This window comes from Hemitrygon akajei, chromosome 10 (assembly GCF_048418815.1).
Source record: "Hemitrygon akajei chromosome 10, sHemAka1.3, whole genome shotgun sequence".
Classification (NCBI taxonomy): domain Eukaryota; kingdom Metazoa; phylum Chordata; class Chondrichthyes; order Myliobatiformes; family Dasyatidae; genus Hemitrygon; species Hemitrygon akajei.
The window spans coordinates 23,915,862-23,934,766 of record NC_133133.1 but is presented as its reverse complement, the minus strand read 5'-3'; the positions used below and the strand labels follow the sequence as shown (position 1 = coordinate 23,934,766).

General features: G+C 42.7%; 1 protein-coding gene and 1 long non-coding RNA gene across 2 annotated transcripts in view; one reads left to right on the top strand and one right to left on the bottom strand.

Moving 5' to 3' along the window:
- col4a5 (collagen, type IV, alpha 5 (Alport syndrome)) overlaps positions 1–18,905 on the bottom strand; it is a 291,046-nt gene that overhangs the window by 57,776 nt on the left and 214,365 nt on the right. The window contains exons 37-42 of the mRNA XM_073057907.1: positions 16,252–16,391; positions 14,373–14,499; positions 6,729–6,809; positions 4,908–5,006; positions 3,216–3,266; positions 914–1,099 (exon numbers count right to left, since the gene is read on the bottom strand). Coding sequence (XP_072914008.1) covers positions 914–1,099; positions 3,216–3,266; positions 4,908–5,006; positions 6,729–6,809; positions 14,373–14,499; positions 16,252–16,391 — 684 coding nt within the window. The remainder of the gene's footprint in view (positions 1–913; positions 1,100–3,215; positions 3,267–4,907; positions 5,007–6,728; positions 6,810–14,372; positions 14,500–16,251; positions 16,392–18,905) is intronic.
- The window catches only part of LOC140734222 (uncharacterized), a 41,785-nt gene that overhangs the window by 11,000 nt on the left and 11,880 nt on the right, over positions 1–18,905 (top strand). The gene's annotated exons all lie outside the window — the stretch shown is intronic.

Genomic DNA, 18,905 nt, shown 5'->3' with positions numbered 1-18,905 from the left:
GGAGTTGAGACGCTTGGCCGTTCGGATACATTCCGGATTCTTGTGATCAAGAATTTGCCACAAAGTTCTGTAGGTACGTGCTGCTGTAAATAAGGTAACCAGAATCGGGAAACAGGCAGAGTCAATATTCAGACAGACAGAGTTCAGATACAAATGCTGAAAAGGCTCAGGAAAACTCACTGGCACCATCTGGCAACAAACAGGTGAAAATACAGGACTGAAATACACTGAGCAATAAACAGAGAGGCAGATGATAGGTGGAGAACAATGAGACACAGGTGGCAGCAACACAGGTAATAATGGGAAACAGATGAGAGACGGAGTACTCAGTAATACGGGCCAGATTCAAGCAGGAGTGGGGACAGGAGCACATGGCAATACAAAACAACAGACTGACAGCTAGGGGAAAACACACAAAAAGACAAAGTTCAACTGGAGGTACTGACATCCACGCTCTAAGCTCATCCGCTTTGTTCGTAAAACTCCTTGCATTAAAATAGATACATCTCAAACCATCGGTGTGAGCATGTCCCTTCTCTATCACCTGCTTATCCTCCCTCTCGCACTGTCTCCAAGTTTTCTCCATTTGTGAGCCAATTGCCTCTTCCTCTGTCTCTTCAGTTTGGTTCCCACCCCCCCCCCCCCCCCCCAGCTATAGAGGACATAGAAAAGAACATAAAAAAAGGACATTCTGAAAGTGCCTTAAAATCTAGTGTAAAATGATGCAACACGTTCCAAGGAAAAAATATGTCCATGCTTGGAAACGAGAAGGTACAAAAATAGTGGACAACTCGTCATCCCTGCCACAAGTTAAGTGGCTACTTTGCCACATACAAACAGTGCACAGGTGTGTAGGAGTAAGCAACAGGCTCATTTTTCACTCAGGAAGGAAGGTACATCCTCCCTGTCTTACCTTGCCGTCCTGGCTGGCCTGGAAGTCCTGGCTGGCCTTTTGGCCCTTCCAGTGGAATTCCTGGTGGTCCAGGTGTACCTGGTGGACCTTGCTGACCTGCACTTCCTGGGAAACCAGGATCCCCTTTAAGACCTGGTGCTCCAGGACCACCTGGGATACCTGGAATACCTGGATCACCTTTTGCACCTATATGGGAAACCATTAGTCAGTAAGCCATCATCTGAAATGCATTTAAGGTTAATTATTCATAAACATGCCATTTATAAACAATTCCTCTGGAAATAACCATCACTTTTTGCATCCTCAGATAGCAGAGGTAGAAAGTTATATATTCATCTATCAATAGAAAATTCTAGATTAAAGCTAAATACTGAAAATACAATAGATCAGGCAGCATCTGAGAAGCAATTACATTTGCAGTTCATGAACATTTGTCAGATTTCCAGCATCCATAGTTTGTTTTGATTTTCACATGGATTTAATATTGTAGGAAATGTTTAAAGGATTCTTACTCAATTAATGGAATTTGATGTCTAAGAGCAGGATGCTTTCAGAAACTATCAATGGAATCTCAGTGAAGCTGTTTGTAGGAAACATTTCTAGGTTTGTCATGGTGTAGGGCTGTAATGGTTCAAACATTGGTTGTCACTGGCAGTGGAACTGTTCACCGTGAAGAATCAATTGATGTCATCGCCTGCATAATTTGACAGTCAGGATTTCAGTCCTCAAAGATCAACAAGATCATTCCGAAGATAGCCAGAGATTTTTTCCCAGGATGGAAATAGCTAATACGAGGGGGCATAATTTTAAGGTGATTGAGGTAAAGTATAGGGGGATGTCAGAGGTTAGATTTTTTAAACAGAGAGTGGTGGGTGTGTGGAATGCTCTGCCAGGGTGGTGCTAGAGGCAGCTACACCTTTTGGACATAAGAGAACCTCTTTGATAGGCTTACGTATGATATAAAAATGGAGGGAAAGGTTAGATTGATCTTAGAGTAGGTTAAAAAATTTGCGTATACTGTGGTCCAAAGGACCTGTACTGTGTTGCAGTGTTCTATGTTCTAGAAGATCTTTTGAGATACATGAAATTTGACATTTGGCATATAAAACTAATCTTCAGCCATTGCCACTGAAGGACAGGGTTAATTTGCAGTAAAGTGTTTCCAAGATTATACATTATGCCATTTGGGCAGATATTCAAATTTACTTTAATTGTAAGCTGCATGTATATTGTACAGTATATGGTTCACCCATTTACCCTGGTGCTGAGATCAAACAGAATTCCTTAAAGGATCTTTCGGTGACCACTTGAAAAAATATTCTGTAATTTTAGTACAGTTCATGAACGTTCCTCCTGACTTTAGCGGAGTACAGTGGGCTGCTGTCAAACTAGGCAGCCCAATTTAATAGTTGTCGGTGAGATCATGCCCAGTTCTCACACACATGATGAATAGAGGGACCACTATCCTATCCAGCTATTAGCATTAGGAGCTTTATTTTCCACCGTTAGGTAAGTGATAACTTGGGTAAATAGTTTAGGTAAATAGTAACCTATTTACAAGATATTCTCTTCTTCTGGCTCAAAGTTTATAATCCACCTCCAGTTCTACACCCAACACTGCATCCTCGAGAGAAGTGCTAAAGGTGAGAGTTAAACTCTACAGAATATAGACTGCAGACAGCACACATACATCACAAAACCTTTGATCTCGCTTCTTACAGTATTTGCATGCCTGGACCACAATGCGAACTTTGCCTCAGTCACAGCTATCACATATTTGAAATCTTTTCATTTCATGTAGATAAATATTATCCTGTGATAATTATTATTCTGTAAAAAAAAATGCACTTTAACACTTTGATCATGGATTGCAACTCACAGTCATTCTGCTCTCTGCCTGATATAGTGCCCTGAATTATTCAGAAGTGCTGATGACCTTACATTGGCCTTCAGGTTTAATCAGTGCCATTTCAGATTTCCTTTCAACGGTGATTTTTATTTCACTTTACCAGTGGTATGCACAATGTAACAGTATGAAGCTAAGGAGAGACTGGTTTGAATTTCAGATTCAGAATAATTTTCAGCTTCACTATTAATTTTTTAACACATACACCGATAAGATTACTTTGTAGATTCTGATTTATTAACATCTACCATTATGAGCATAAAATTAATCTTTACTTGGATTAAATCCTCCATCAGTTGGAAATTAATACAGGATCAACAGCACCCCTGTTGTTATATTAGAAGATATAAGTTTCACTATAATACACAACTGATTATCCTCCAGTTTCTTACTTACCTGGGAATCCTGGAAGACCAGGGGGACCTGGAGTTCCAAAGCCCGGAAGACCTGGAGACAAAAGGGAAATGAGAGAACCACGTAACTAAAAGGCTGTTTTAATGCCCTTTCAGCTTGTTCTGTGTTAGACATATTGGCTGTCAGAACAGAACTGCACCCAGACAATACTAACAGTGTATAAAACCAGTCTGCTGTTCCTTTCAGTAATTTCCACCTGCCCAGATTTCTGCATTTTCTTCCAGATCTCAAGCTCATTGTTGAACCAATTATCAAAACTCATGGGGCATGATAACGACCTTGGGCAATATTGTAAAATGATTGGTACTGGTTCACCTGCTTGATATATACCCCATTTACTTATCCGTTTCCTTAGAAAAGCACTGAAAACATAAAAACTATTGCTTTCAAGAATGGCTCTTTGTAAATACTCTGACAGACAGATGGCAACATGAGATCTATATTTCTGATTTTTATAGAAAGATACACATTAGAATTTGATACTTCAGTTCCTGATGTACACATAGCACAGAAGAGGTCGATGGTTCAACATAATCAGATCTTTTCTAATTTGTTTTCCTCAAGCTCAAGTCTGTCATTCAAACATACATAAATACCCATGGATTCAGCCAAACAAAATGGCGTTGCCCTGGAGTCAAGGTGCCATCAGTCACACACAGCTCAAGGCACCTGTATAGTCCAAGACCCTAAGTCCATGAATGGTGCAACAATCTGAAATCGAATACAGGTTGTCTACTGCCAAACGAAGACTGGGAGCAGCATCGACTCCCGCTCGGACGCTGTGTCACACTGACTCCACTGCCTCTCTCCTGGATGGCTATAAACACGTGACGACCGAGGCCACGCAGCTCCCCCGCCATCTGGCAGTAAATCAGTGAATCGGACTTGTAGCATTCCACATGAACAATGTCCCACAGGGTCTTGCAATCTCATGAAAAGCGGCTAAGATGATCATTTGCTGTTAGACTGTGCACTAACTACCATGGCACCTCTGACACAGGCTGCGGCACGATCTGCTCCTTCGGTTTCTCCACCAACGAGTAACTCGTTGATGGGGTAGACCTGCAGTACTTTTATGTTCTTAACGTCCAGACCTATTCTTAGATATCTTAGTCAGGATGGACCAGCAAGCAGTTCCTGGGAGGATTATAGGCGAGAAACAACAAAAAATGATGCCTCTAACTCTGCTTTGTAAACAGCAACAATAAAAAAAACCTGCAAACAACTTAACCTATAATCTCTGTCAACCATCAGTTCCCCACATTCTTCATTCTGTTCTACGTAACGTCACACTCATTCAATAGTCTCAACTTTACTGATTGCATAGTCTCGAAAACATCTAAGATAAAATTTCTCCTAGAATTTTTGAATCAATCTCTACCATTTCAATCCCTTCCATCATTTGATCTTCTAACAGTGCCCCTCCCGTACATCTCCCAGTCTTTTCCATCATCATGAATGGTGGCATCAACCTGCTCTGAGAATCCACACTTAAAGCGCTCCACCTCTGTCCTTGCCAAATTCTTCCATCCTGACCAAGTCCTAATCTCCTTCCTACGAACAGGTCTCCTTCAGGCTTACACTTCTGCAAAGAACTTCCGAATGTCTTTCGCAGCCTATAAGAACAAGGAAAGGATTCTGTTTGAGGCATTTTTTTTAAGGAATTGGACAAACCTGGATCTCCCTTTGCACCAGCTGGGCCAGGAATTCCATCACGGCCAGGTTGTCCTTTCTCTCCCGGTGGTCCTGGAGGCCCAGGTGTGCTCACATCACCTGCAGACAAAGTAATTGTTTAAAACCTGTTAATATGTTTGAACAATCCAAAGGAGAAATTAAACCAATACATGTTTCTCAGAATCTTCTTTCATTTATGCCCCCCTCCTCCATCTGAATATCACCCCTCCTTACTTGGATCGACCTATTGCTCATCAGCTCTTGCTTCAGCCCTTCCTTCCACCCTTTATACTGGATTCTCTCCCCTCTACAGTACTGAATTATGCCTTTCGATTTGGTGTTTAATATTGTGTTTTCGCTCCTTTTTTTGTTGCCTTTGCATAATTGTTTTTTTGCACGTGTGGCGAGGGGGTTTGTTGTTTGATGTTTTTCTTTAAAAGGGCTGATTCCCCATTTCTTTGTTTCATGACTGTCTGTGGGGGAAGATGAATTTCAGGGTGGTATAAAGCATACACACTTTGATAATAAATGTACTTTGAATCCTGGAATCTTGAATCTATTTTTTTTTAGTCCAGGTGAATGGCATTGATACGAAAATTCGACAGTTCACTTACGCCTTCTCCCTACCCCCCCCCCCCCCACCCCCACCCTGACCATCCAGCATCTTGTGTGTCCCTCCATGTTCCAGCATCTGCAATCTCTGGTGTCTCTAAACAAGAGAAAGTCTGCAGATGTTGCAAGTCCAGAGTGACACATACAAAATGCTGGAGGAACTCAGCAGGTCAGGCAGCGTGTACAGAAATGAATAAACAGTTGATGTTTAGCCTTGCGGTAAAAAAAATTCCCATCCTCCTTCTCTTTTCTTTTATTCCCTGCTCTGGACTCTTACCTCTTCTCCTCACCTGCCTATCACCTCCCCCTGGTGCCCCTCCTTCTTCCCTTTCTCCTACGGTCCACTCTCCTCTCCCATCATATTCCCTCTTCTTCAGCCCTTTACCTTTCCCACTCACCTGATTTCACTTACTACCTTCTAAGCCGGTTCTCCTTCCCCTTCCCCCTTCCTTCCCAGTCCTGAAGAAAGGTATCGGCCCAGAACGTCGGCTGTTTATTCATTTCCATAGACGCCGCCTGACCTGCTGAGTTCCTCCAGCATTTTCCAGGTACATTTATTATCAAAGAATGCATAAATTACACAACCTTGGGATTTATTTGCTTACAGGTAGCCACAAGGCAAGAAATCCGAAAGAACCCAATTAAAGAGAAAAAAAGACCAACACCCGATGTGCAAGAGAAAGGGGAAAAACACACACAAATCGTGCAAAACAACTGAAGCAAACAACATTTCAAACCAAAATTGGGTCCTCAGATCTGAACCCTGGAGCAGGCCCAAAGCTTCGCCTATCAGCTCATCGTACAGAGCACAGCAACCAGGGCAGTTTTCATAGGCTCTGCGCTATGGAGAGAGCAGAGACCATCACGGAGAGTGAGTAAAATCGGGCTCTGCCTCCAATCCCGACACTCTATCCTTACAGTCTATCTGGGACAGCATTTAAGTTAACCAAACGACGGAACAGCAAAAGGTTCCGGCACCCCGGAGAGAGGAGTGAACATCGGGGAGTATATGGTGACATATATATACTTTGATAATAAATTTACTTTGAGGTTTGAACTTTGAACTTAATAATGTTTCAGCTGCAATCCGCTCCTACCTAGGAGCCCACATTTTATAAGCTACCGAAGTTCACATCAATTATGATGGCCTAAAACCTTGAAAAAAATGACGTTTCCAGCCAATGTTATGTTTAAATATTTTTAATATACCTGGAGGACCAGGAAGTCCAATAAGGCCAGGAGGACCTGGTAAACCATCAGCTCCCTTCGGACCAGAAATTCCAGGAGTACCTGCAGAATAAGGAACACACATCTCAATGAGCCCATGCTATTTAGCTTGTGTGCAAAATTCATGAATGTGCTTCAGAATGACTTGAGCCATGTACAGTTAAGTGCAGCTGAACAAAATACTTTTACCCTCTTTAATTAGTTCACAGAAGATGGGTCAGTTCCTTCTCTGTATCTCCAGCTAGCTCCACTTAAATCATTCATTAAGTTGCCAAGCTATTCTTGAACTTTACCTGATTAAACTTCCATAAGTCAGGAATATTTTCTTAAACTTGACCCAAAATGCACAGTATTTGCACTAAACATAGCAATACTGTTTGAATCTTTGCCTTGATTTAGTCATGTATATTGTTGCTTGAGTTGCATAGAACACAGAACAGAACGGTACAATACAGTACCAGCCCTTTGAACTTTAATTTATGCCAAACCTTTAACCTACTCCAAGACTGATCTAACCCTTCTCTCCTACATAGCCCTCCTATTTTTCTTACATCCATGTGCTTACCTAAAAGCCTCGAATATTTCTCATATATCTGCCTCTACCACCACCTCTGACAGTGCATTCCATGTACCTACCGCTCTGTGGGAAAAAAAATATCTCCGACATCCCTCCTACATGTTTTTCAAAATGCCTTGAAGTTATGCCCCCTCGCATTAGCCATTTCTGCCCTGGGAAAAAGTCTCTGGCTGTCCACTCTATCGATGCCTCTTATCATCTGGTACAAATTTATCAAGTTAACTCTTTCCTCCTCCATTCCAAACAGAAAAGCCCTAGCTCACTCAACCTATCCTCAATAGACATGCTCTTCAACCCAGACAACATCCTGGTTTATCTCATCCAGACAGTACCTCTTTAAAGCTTCCCCATCCTTCCTATAATGAAGTGACCAGAACTGAACACGATACTCCAAGTGTGGTCTAACTACGTTTTTATAGACCTGCAGCATTCCCTCGCAGTTCTTATACTCAATCCCCTGACTAATGGAAGGCCAACATACCATATACCTTCTTAAGCACCCTATCAACCTGCAGGGCAATTTTCAGAGATCTACGGATGTGAATCCCAAGATTCCTCTGCTCCTAAACACTGCTAAAAACCCTGCATTCTGCCTTCAAAATCAACCTTGCGTAGAAATCAACCACGTGTAATAGATGATGCTTCAGCTAATTGTACTTGCCAGGAGAGAATTCAGCAAGGAGGAAAAGTGAAGAACGAGTTATGTGGATGCTACCACGATAACTTCATTTGAGTGTAGTTTGACTGTTTGTTTGTGTGTAGTTCTTTTCATTGAGTCCATTGTATTTCTGTGTTTTATTATGAATGCCAGCAAAAAATGAATCTCAAGGTAGTAGATGGTAACATTTATATACTTCAATAATAAAGTTCCTTTGAACTTTGACTGACAGAGCATTGTGGTCCTGCAGAAACTCAGAGATTGCTTTTGTGCTGTTGTGTAAATGTTTTTCTTTGTGATCATGTGAGTTTCCTCTCACATGCTAAAAATGTGTGGGATGGCAGGTTAATTAGCCAGGTGTGCAGGTGAGTGGTAAAATGTTGGGATGAATTGATGAAAATGTGGGAAGAATAGAGCTTTGACCAGCGACCAATCTGGCATTGGAAGTTTGCAAGGAGGGGATTTCATTCAGGTCCATTATTCGAGTAGAAAAGGGAGCAGCAGGTCGTGGAAGCTTAGACCAGCAACCAATCTGCAGCTGAGATTGATTAGCACGAGCAAATTAAAGGAAGGAACGGGCAAGCACAGTGGCCGTCATCTGAGTGGACAGAGTCAGAGTGGTGATCTCGAGGTTTTAGCTCTTCGAGGTTTAAGCGAAGACAGGCTTCAGTCAGAGAAAGCAGGAGAAAAGAAAAGCTCAAGGTTAAGATTATTTTTCTTTCCCTTGAGTTGAATTGAATTGACTTTATTTCTTACATCCTTCACATACATGAGGAGTAAAAATTTTTTACGTTACATCTCCATCTAAATGTGCAATCGTAGTAATTTATAACAAGCTATAATAAATACAGTCAATGTAACATAGAAATACACTCAAATCAGCGTGAGTTAATCATTCTGATGGCCTGGTGGTAGAAGCTGTCCTGGAGCCTGTTGGTCCTGGCTTTTATGCTGTGGTACCAGTTCCCAGACGGTAGCAGCTGGAATAGATTGTGGTTGGGGCGACTTGGGCGCCCAATGATCTTACAGGCCCTTTTTTCACACCTGTCTTTGTAAATGTCCTGAATCATGGGAAGTTCTCAACTGCACAGTTAGGACAGTAGAGATGCTAGGCAGGACAGTGGAATGCACCTCTTGTGGGACGTGGGAAGGCAGGGAGACCTCCAATGCTCTGGATAACTACAATTGCAAGAAGTGCATCCAGCTGCAGCTTTGAATAATCTACATTAAGGAGTTGGAGCTGAAGCTAAATGAACTCTGAATCATTGAGGAGGCTGAAGGGGTGATAGAGAGAACATATAGAGAGGGAGTTACACCCAAGGTGCAGGACACAGGAAGCTGGTGACAGTTTGGAAGAGGAAAGGGGTTAAGGAGGCAGTGCAAAGTTCCCTTTTGGCTATTGTCCCTCAACAACAGGTATACAGTATATCACTTTGGATACAGTTGGGGGTGGTGGGGGTTGACTTAATAGAGGAAAATCATGGTGGTTGCGTCTCTGGCACTGAGTCTGGCTCTGTGACTCAGAAGGGAAGTGGGAGAAGAGAGGCACACTGTACTGATAGGGGATTCGTTAGTTGGGGGAACGGACCGGTGGTTCTATGGGCGAGACCGAGATCCTCGGATGGTATGGTGCCTCCTGGGTGCCAGGGCCTGGGATATCTCGGAATGAGTCCTCAGCATTGTTAAGTGGAAGGGTGAACAGCCAGAAGTTGTGGTCCAAGCAGGTACCAATAACATAGGTAGGACGAGTGACAAGGTTCTGCATACAGAGTTCAGGGAGTTGCTAAGTCAAAGGGCAGAATCTCCAGGGTTGGGACCTCAGGATTGCTACCCATGCCACATGCTAGCGAGGCCAGAACTAGGAAAATTAAACAATTTAATGCGTGGCTAGAGAGTTGGTGCAGGAGAGAAGGCATAAGATTTTTGGATCATTGGGCTCTCTTGCAGGGAAGGTGGGACCTGTACAGAAGGGATGGTTTGCACCTGCGCAGGAGAGGGGCAAATACCCCAGCAGAAAGGTTTGTTAATGCTGCATGGTGGGGTTTAGAGTTACAGGGGGATGGGATCCAGACTGCTAGAACAGTTAGTGGAGAGGTTGTGGAGGCAGATGTAGGTAAGACCTCAGACAAAGTCAGGAATCAAAAGGTTGAGCATGGTGCGACTAGTATCCTCAGCTACATATATTTCAATGCAAGAAGTACTGTAGGAAAGGCAGATGAGCTCAGGACAAGGATCAACACTTGGAATTATGACGTTGTAGCTATTGATGAGACTTTGTTGCAGGAGGGGCAGGACTGGCAGCTTAGTATTCTGGGGTTGTGTTGTTTTAGATATGACAGAGCGGGAGGGTTTAAAGGAGGAGGGGTTGCATTAATAGTCAGGGAAAATGTCTCAGAACAGACTGGAGAACTTGACTAGGGAAGCGTCATGGGTGGAACTGAGAAATAAGGAAGATATGATCACGTTAATGGGGCTATATTACAGACTACCTAACAGTCCTAAGGATTTACAGGAACAAATTTGCAAAGAGGATGCAGACTGATGCAATAAGCATAAGGTTGTTATAGTAGGTGAATTTAACTTTCTACAAATTGACTGGGAAACCCCCTACTGTAAAAGGACTAGATGAGATCGAGTTTGCCAATTGAGTTCAGGAAAGTTTCCTTCATCAGTACATATTATTCCCAATGAAAGAGCATGCTAATGCTATATGGGATTTGCTATTAGGGAATGGCACAGGGCACGTGACAGAAGTTTGTGTCGGAGAACTCTTTGCATCCAGTGACCACAATGCTATTAGTTTCAAAGTAATTATGCAAAGAGATAGGATTGAGATTATAAACTGGAGAAAGGCTAGTTTTGATGACATCAGAAATGACATGGCAAGTGTGGATTGGTTCAGGCTGTTTTCTGGCAAAGGTGTTCTTGGAAAGGTGGGGGGGCCTTCAAAAACAAAATTTTGAGAGAACAAAGCTTGTATGTGCCTGTCAGAATAAAAGGTAAAGATAACAAGTGTAGGGAACTTAGATTTTCAAGAGAAATTAAGGCCCTAGTTAAGAGAGAGAAAGGAGGTGCACAGCAGGCATAAGCAACTAGGAACAAATAAGGTGCTTACTGAGTACAGGAAATGCAAGAGAACACTTATGAAAGAAATCAGGAAGGCTAAAAGAAGGCATGAGGTTGCTCTGGCAGACAAGTTGAAGGAAAATCCTTCACAGCAAAAGGACTGCCAGGGACAAAACTGGTCCTCTGGAAGATCAGAATGGTAATCCATGTGTGGAGCCAAAAGAGATGAGGGAGATCTTCAATGCATTCTTTGCATCTGTATTTACTTGGGAGACAGATACAGAGTCTGTGGAATGAGGCAAAGTGGCATCAACTTCATGGACCCTGTACAGATTACAGAGGAGGAGATGTTTGCTTTCCTGAGGCAAATCAGGGTGGATAAATCCACAGGGCATGCCAAGGTGTTCCCTCAGACCCCACGGGAGGCAATTGCAGGGATTTCTGGGGCTCTAACAGAGATATTTAAAACATCCTAAATGAGGATTGGAGGATACCCAATGTTGTTCTGCTGTTTAAAAACAGATCTAAACATAAACCAGGAAATTATAGGCCGGTGAGTCTGACATCAGATGTGGAAAAGTTATTGGAACGTAATCTAAGGGAATAGCCACAGCTCTGCACACCGTCCTTACACAGCTGGAGAAGAGGGATGCTTATGTGAGAAAACTATTCTTGGACTACAGTTAAGTGTTCAACACCATAATTCCTTCCAGGCTTGACAAGAAGCTCAGAGACCTCGGCCACCCTGCCTTGTACATCTGGATCTTGGACTTCCTCTCAGATCGCTGGCAAGTAGTAAGAATGGGCTCCCTCACCTCTGCCCCTCTGAGCCTCAACCAAGGAGTCCCTCAAGGTTGTGCACTAACCCCCTCCTTTACTCTCTGTATACCCATGACTGTTAGCTCCAATCTGCTAATCAAATTTGCTGATGATACTACATTGATTGGCCTTATCTCAAATAATAACGAGGTATCCTACAGAGAAAAAGTCATCACCCCGACACAGTGGTGTCAAGAAAACAACCTCCCCTTCAATGTTGCGAAAACAAAGGAGTTGGTTGTGGGCTGAAAGACAAATGGAGACAGGCTAACACTTATTGACATCAATAGATCTGGGGTTGACAGGGTGAACAGCTTTAAGTTCCTTGATATACACATCACCGAGGATCTCACTTGGTCTGTACATACCGGCTATGAGGTGAAAAAAGCACAACAATGCCTCCTTCACCTCAGACGGTTGAAGAAGTTTGGCATGGGTCCCCAAATCCTAAGCACATTCTACAGGGGCACAATTGAGAGCATCCTGACTGGCTGCATCACTGCATGGTATGGGAACTGTACTTCCCTCAATCTCAGGACTCTGCAGAGAGTGGCGTGGACAGCCCAGTGCATCTGTAGATATGAACTTCCGACTATTCAGGACATTTACAGAGACAGATGCGCAAAAAGGGCCTGAACGATCATTTGGGACCCAAGTCGCCCCAACCACAAACTGTTCCAGCTGCTACCATCTGGGAAACGGTACCACAGTATTAAAGCCAGGACCATTAGGCTCCAGGACAGCTTCTTCCACAGGCCATCAGACTGATTAATTCACGCTGACATAATTGCATTTCTATGTTATATTGACTGTCCTGTTGTACATACTATTTAATATAAATTACTATAAATTGCACATTTAGACTGAGATGTAACGTAAAGACTTATTCCTCATGTAAGTGAAGAATATAAGAAATAAAGTCAATTCAATTCACTAACACACCTAATATATACAGTATGTATTTGGATAGACATGGACTGATTAAGGATAGTCAACATGGCTTTGTGCATGGTAAGTCATGTCTAACCAATCCTATAGAGTTTTTCAAGGAAGTTACCAGGAAAGTGGATGAAGACAAGGCAGTGGATGTTGTCTACATGGACTTTAGCTAGACATTTGACAAGCTCCACATGGGAGGCTGCTCAAGAAGGTTCAAGATGAGATAGTAAATTGGATTAGATATTGACTTTGTGGGAGAAACCAGAGAGTGATCATAGAGGGTTGCCTCTCTGACTGTTGGCCCATGACTAGTGGTGTGCAGCAGGAACTGGTGCTGGGTCTTTTGTTGTTTGTCATCTATATCAATGATCTGGATGATAATGTGGTGAACTGGATCAGCAAATTTGTGGATGACACTAAGACTGGGGTTGTAGTGGACAGTGAGAAAGGCTTATCATGGCTTGCAGAAGGATCTGAATCATCTGGAAAAAGGGGCTGAAAGATGGCAGGTGGAATTTAATGCAGATAAGTGTGAAGTCTGGCACTTCGATAGGACCAACCAGGATAGGTTTTACACAGTGAAGGGTAGGGCACTGAGGAATGTGGTAGAACAAAGGGATCTGGGAATACAGGCATATAATTCATTGAAAGTGGGGTCACAGGCAAATAAGGTTGTAAAGAAAGCTTTTAGCATATTTGCCTTCATAAATTAATGTATTGAGTACAGAGGATGGAATGTTATATTGAAATTGTATAAGACATTGGTGAAGCCTATTTTGGCGTATTGTGTACACTTTTGGTCACCTACCTACAGGAAAGATGTAAACGAGGTTGAAAGAGTGCGGAGAAAATTTACAAGGACATTGCTGAGACTGGAGGAAAGATTGAATAGGTGAGGACTGTATTCTTCAGAATGCACAAGATTGAGAGGAGATTTGATGTAGGTATTTATGAGGGGTATAGAGAGGGTAAGTGCAAGCAGGCTTTTCCAGCTGAGGTTGAGTGGGACTACAATCAAAGGTCATGGCTTAAGAGTGGAAGTTGAGAAGTTTAAGGGGAACATGAGGGGAAACTTCTTCACTCAGAGGGTCGTAAGAACGTGGAATAAGCTACCAGCGCAAGTGGTCCATGCAAGCTCGATTTCAATGTTTAAGAGAAGTTTGGATAGTAAGGGTATGGAGGGCTATGTTTCCAGTGCAGGTCGTTGGGAGTAGGCAGTTTAAATGGTTTCAGCATAGACTAGATGGGCCAAAGGGCCTGTTTCTGTGCTGTACTTCTCTAAGCCTCTGACAAGAAGATTGAATTAATGTAAGCTTACTATAAATGGGAACTGGTGGTGAACATGGACTCACTGGGTTAAGTGTGATTTTGTGTTTAGTCTCTATATGACAAACTTACACTGCACCCTGAGCCTAGAGCAGCAAGTGACATGTGTCATTCTGTCCAGCCCAGCTGGCAATACTTGCAATGAATGATAAGCATATTTTTGAAGTTCCAGTCTAATACATTTTAATTACAAAAGGTTGAAATCTTTTGGAAAACAGGTTTTGCTTGAACAAGGGCTTACCTGGGAATCCTGGCTGACCAGGATCACCTTTCATACCAGGTGCACCGGGTAATCCAGGAAATCCGGGGGTACCTGGAGATCCTTTGCTTCCAGCACCTCCTGGTAAACCAGGAGATCCTGGGTCTCCCTGGATTTAAGATAAAAGGAGCATGTGAGATACTAAAATGAAAAGGCAAAGGGCATCTGTCATGGGAAGCAAAGTAACGTAGTGGTGAGCACAATGCTTCACAGCACTGATTTTCTACCCTATCTGTACCCCTTTTGAATGTACTTCACCATACTCCCAGTTACTCCTCAGCCTCCATCACCACAGGAAAAACAAGCTCAGCCTATCCAATCTCTCCCTATATCTAATGTCCTCTAATCCAGGTGAACATTGCAGCTCACTAAACTCTGGTTAGGCCACACTGGAATTGTGTTCAGTTCTAGAAGCTTTAAAGACACCATAAGACATAGGAGCAGAATCAGGCCATTCAGCCCATCGAGTCAGCTCGACCATTCCATCGGATCATGGATTCCACTCAACCCCATACACCTGTTTTCACGCTATATCCTTTGATGCCCTGACCAATCAGGAAACAATCAGCTTCCACCTTAAATATACCCACGGACTTGGCCTCCACCACAGACTGTGGCAGATTCACTATTCTCTGGCTAAAAAAATTCTCCTTACCGCTGTTCTAAAATGTCACCTCTAAATTTTGAGGCTGTGCCCTCTAGTTCTGGACACGCCCACCATAGGAAACATCCTCTCCACATCCACCCTGTCTAGTCCTTTCAATGTTCGGTAGGTTTCAATAAGATCCCCACGCATTCTTCTAAATTCCAGTAACTACAGGCCCAAAGCTGTCAAACACGCCTCATAAGTTAACCCCTTCATTCCTGGAATCATTTTCATGAACCTCCTCTGGACTCTCTCCAATGACAACACCTTTCTGAGATATTGTTGACAATACTCCCACGTGCAGCCTGACTAGTGTCTTATAAAGAATCAGAATCTGATTCCCATGGTAGGGGGATCAGAACCAATTGGTCTAAGTTGAGAAATGGGAGTTTTAAGGAAGAGAACATTTTTAGAGAATTATTTACACCTGGGCTTTGCTGCCAATGATGAGATGGAGTCATTGAAGGTAAAACAGTTCAGTACTGGAACTGCTCTTTCAGCCCACAACGTTTGTCCCAAACTAATTAAGCTTCTACACCTAATTAAATGAACCCCTTCTGCCTACATAATGTCCAAAGTCCTCAATACATGGTATGTCTAAAAGCCTCTATTAAGCCCGCACTGTATCTGCCTCCACTATCACCCAGAGCAGAGATTTCCAGGCACCCACCGCTCTCTGAGGGACTTGCCCCGAACTTCCCCCAGTCATCTTAAATGCATGTTTTCCACTATTTTACTTTTGCACCCTGGAAAAAAGATATAATACTTTAATACCATAAGACTTAGGAACAGAATTCGGCAATTTGGCCCACTGAACCTGCTCTGCCATTCCACCATGGCTCATTTATTATCCATCGCAACCCCATTCTCCTGCCTTCTCCCAATTACTTTTGACACCCTGACTAATCAAGAATCTATAAACCTCCGCTTTAAATATACACAGTGACAGTGTTAATGATTATGCGTAAGAGATATTTAGGTAGTCACTCAGACAGCAAGGCATGCAAGGATATAGACCTAATGGGGGCAATTGGAAAAAGTATAGACTGACAAAAATAATGGATTGATGTGCCACTTCTGTGCTGTACAACTCAACAGAAAACCTTTTTACACTGGGCGATTTTGCTATTTATCTAAAAGCAAGATGCAAACTGGTCTTATTTCCAAACATGAGAAATCCTGGGAATTTCCTTCTAGGGGAAGAGAAAGATTAACCTTCTGTCCAGGAACGCCTGGAGGTCCAGTGAATATTCTGCCGGGGTTACCCTTTTCACCTTTAAAGCCAGACTGCCCAGGGGCACCAGGCTGACCTGGAAGCCCTGAGTTCCCTGGAGAGCCTTTGAGACCTGGTGGACCTATGGTGTGTAAGACAGAAATATCATTACATTAACCAGTAGGTCAGCAAAAGGTTCATTATGTAAACACATTTATCAAAGTCAAACTTGAATTTATTGTCAAATGTGTAAGTACATGTATGCACAGCAGCAATGAGAAACTTACTTGCAGTCGCCTCAAAGGCACAACATCATATGCACAGCATTCACAAGAAAAACATAAATTAAACATAAATCTTTGCAATTTTAACAAGAAAGAACACATTAATACTATATATACACAGCATAATCTTAATTTCATTAACACAAACCGCTTGAGTGCCATGCTAGTGTAGCACCTAACATGATGTGATCACAGCTCAGGGTGTTCCGGAGTTCGGAGTTCAATTCTGGCACCATTCCGCCTGGAGCCTCTGTATGTCCATTCCGTGGAATGCCTGGGTGCCCCGGTTTCAATTCACAGTCCAAAGAAGTACTGGATAGATTAATTGGTCATTGTGAGTTGTCCCGTGATTAGGTTAGGGTTAATCAGTGCTATGGGGTTGCCGGGGCAGCATATCTCGAAAGGCCAGAAAGAACTACTCTATGCTGTATTGCTAAATAAATAAATAATCTCAAAACTTTGCTTCAGAATATTTGCAATTGATTTCTGTTTTAGTGAGGGATATTTGCATGAAGATGTCTGTGTCTTGAACTTTGCTGCCAACCAGTGATGCCAAATTGTACAATGAACACTTTTTTTGCTTCCAAATTAAATTCTGGGTGCAGAGTACAATGGTATTGATATTGGCATTGGCTTATTATTGTCACATGTGCCGAGATATAGTGCAAAGCTTGTTTTACATAATGTTCACACAGATTAAATCATAACACAGTGCATTGAGGCAGAATAACGTCAAACAATAACAATGCAGAATAAAATGTAAAAAAAAAGACTAGAAAATGCAGTGCAGCTAACAATGATGTTTAAAGTACAATAATGTATGAAGTAAATTGTGAGGTCAAGAGACTATCTTATTGCACAAGAGATCTAGTCAAGAGCCTGATAACAGTGGGATTGAAGCTGTCCTTGAACCTGATGGTACGTGCTTTTAGGCTTTTGTATCTTCTACCCTATGGGACAGGGAAGAAGAGAGAATGTCTGGGGTGGGTGGGGTCTTTGCTTGTGCTGGCTACTTTATTGAAATAGTGTGAAGTACAGACCACAACAACAACCTCCTTACTCAATGTCAGCAGGACCAAGGAGTTGATTATTGAGTCCAGGAGGAAGAAACCGGAGATGCACGAGCTAATCCTTAACAGGGAGGTCAGAGGTGCAGAGGGACAACAACTTTAAACTCTTCAGAGTAACTTTGCAGAGGATCTGTCCTGGGTAAACATGAATGAAGAAACCACAGCAGCACCTCTGCTTCCTGAGAAGTTTGTTAAGAGTCAGCATGACAAGCTTCTATAGATATACTGCTGGGAATTCACTGACTGGCTGCATCACTGCCTGGTATGGAAACAACACCTTGAATGGAAAATCCTACAAAAAGTAGTGGATGCGGCCCAGTCCATCACAGTTAAACCCCCTTCCACCATGGAACACATCTACACAGGAAAGCAGCATCCATCATCAGGGACCCCCACCACCCAGGACATGCCCTCTTCTCAGTGCTGCCATCAGGAAGAAGGCGTAGGAGCCTCAGGACTCAGGAACAGTTATTACCCTCAACCATCAGACTCTTCAACCAGAGGGAGTAACTTTAGCCAACTTCACTCGGAACTGCTCCCACAACCTATGAAATCTCTTTCAAGGATTCTTCATCTCATGTTCTCAATACTTATTCCTTATTTATTTCTTGTTATTACTTCATTTTTCCTTTTTTCGTATTTGTTGTCTTTTGCACACTGGTTGTTTTCATTTGATTCTATTATGGATAATGGATTTATTGAGTGCGCCCGTAAGAAAGTAAGCCTCAGGTTTGTATATGGTGACATGTATATATGTACTTTGATAGTAAATTTACTTTGAACTTTGAGTTTCTGTGGTCATGTACTGAGCAGCTTGCATACCAAGCTGTTATGCACCAGAATGCCTACTATGGTGCGTTGATAAAAATTGGTAAGAGTCAGCAGGGACATGTCAAATTTCTTTAGCCTGTTGAGGAATTGGGGGCTTGCTTGGCTGTGACATCAGGATCAGAGTATATTTAGCATTACTGAAAAAGGATGAGTATTTAGAGTTGATAGTCTCATTTCCAATATCCAATGCTACTACCAAGATATCAAGAGCATAAGACCATAAGACTTAGGAGTAGAATTAGGCCATTTGGCCCATTGAGTCTGCTCCGCCATTCAATCATGGCTGATTCTTTTTCCCCTCCTCAGCCCCACTCCCCGGCCTTCTCCCAGTAACCTTTGCTGCTATGTCCAATCAAGAACCTATCAAACTCTGCCTTAGATACACCCAATGACCTGGCCTCCAAAGCTGCCTCTCGTAATAAACTCCACAAATTCACCACCCTCTGGCTAAAGAAATTTTTCTGCATCTCT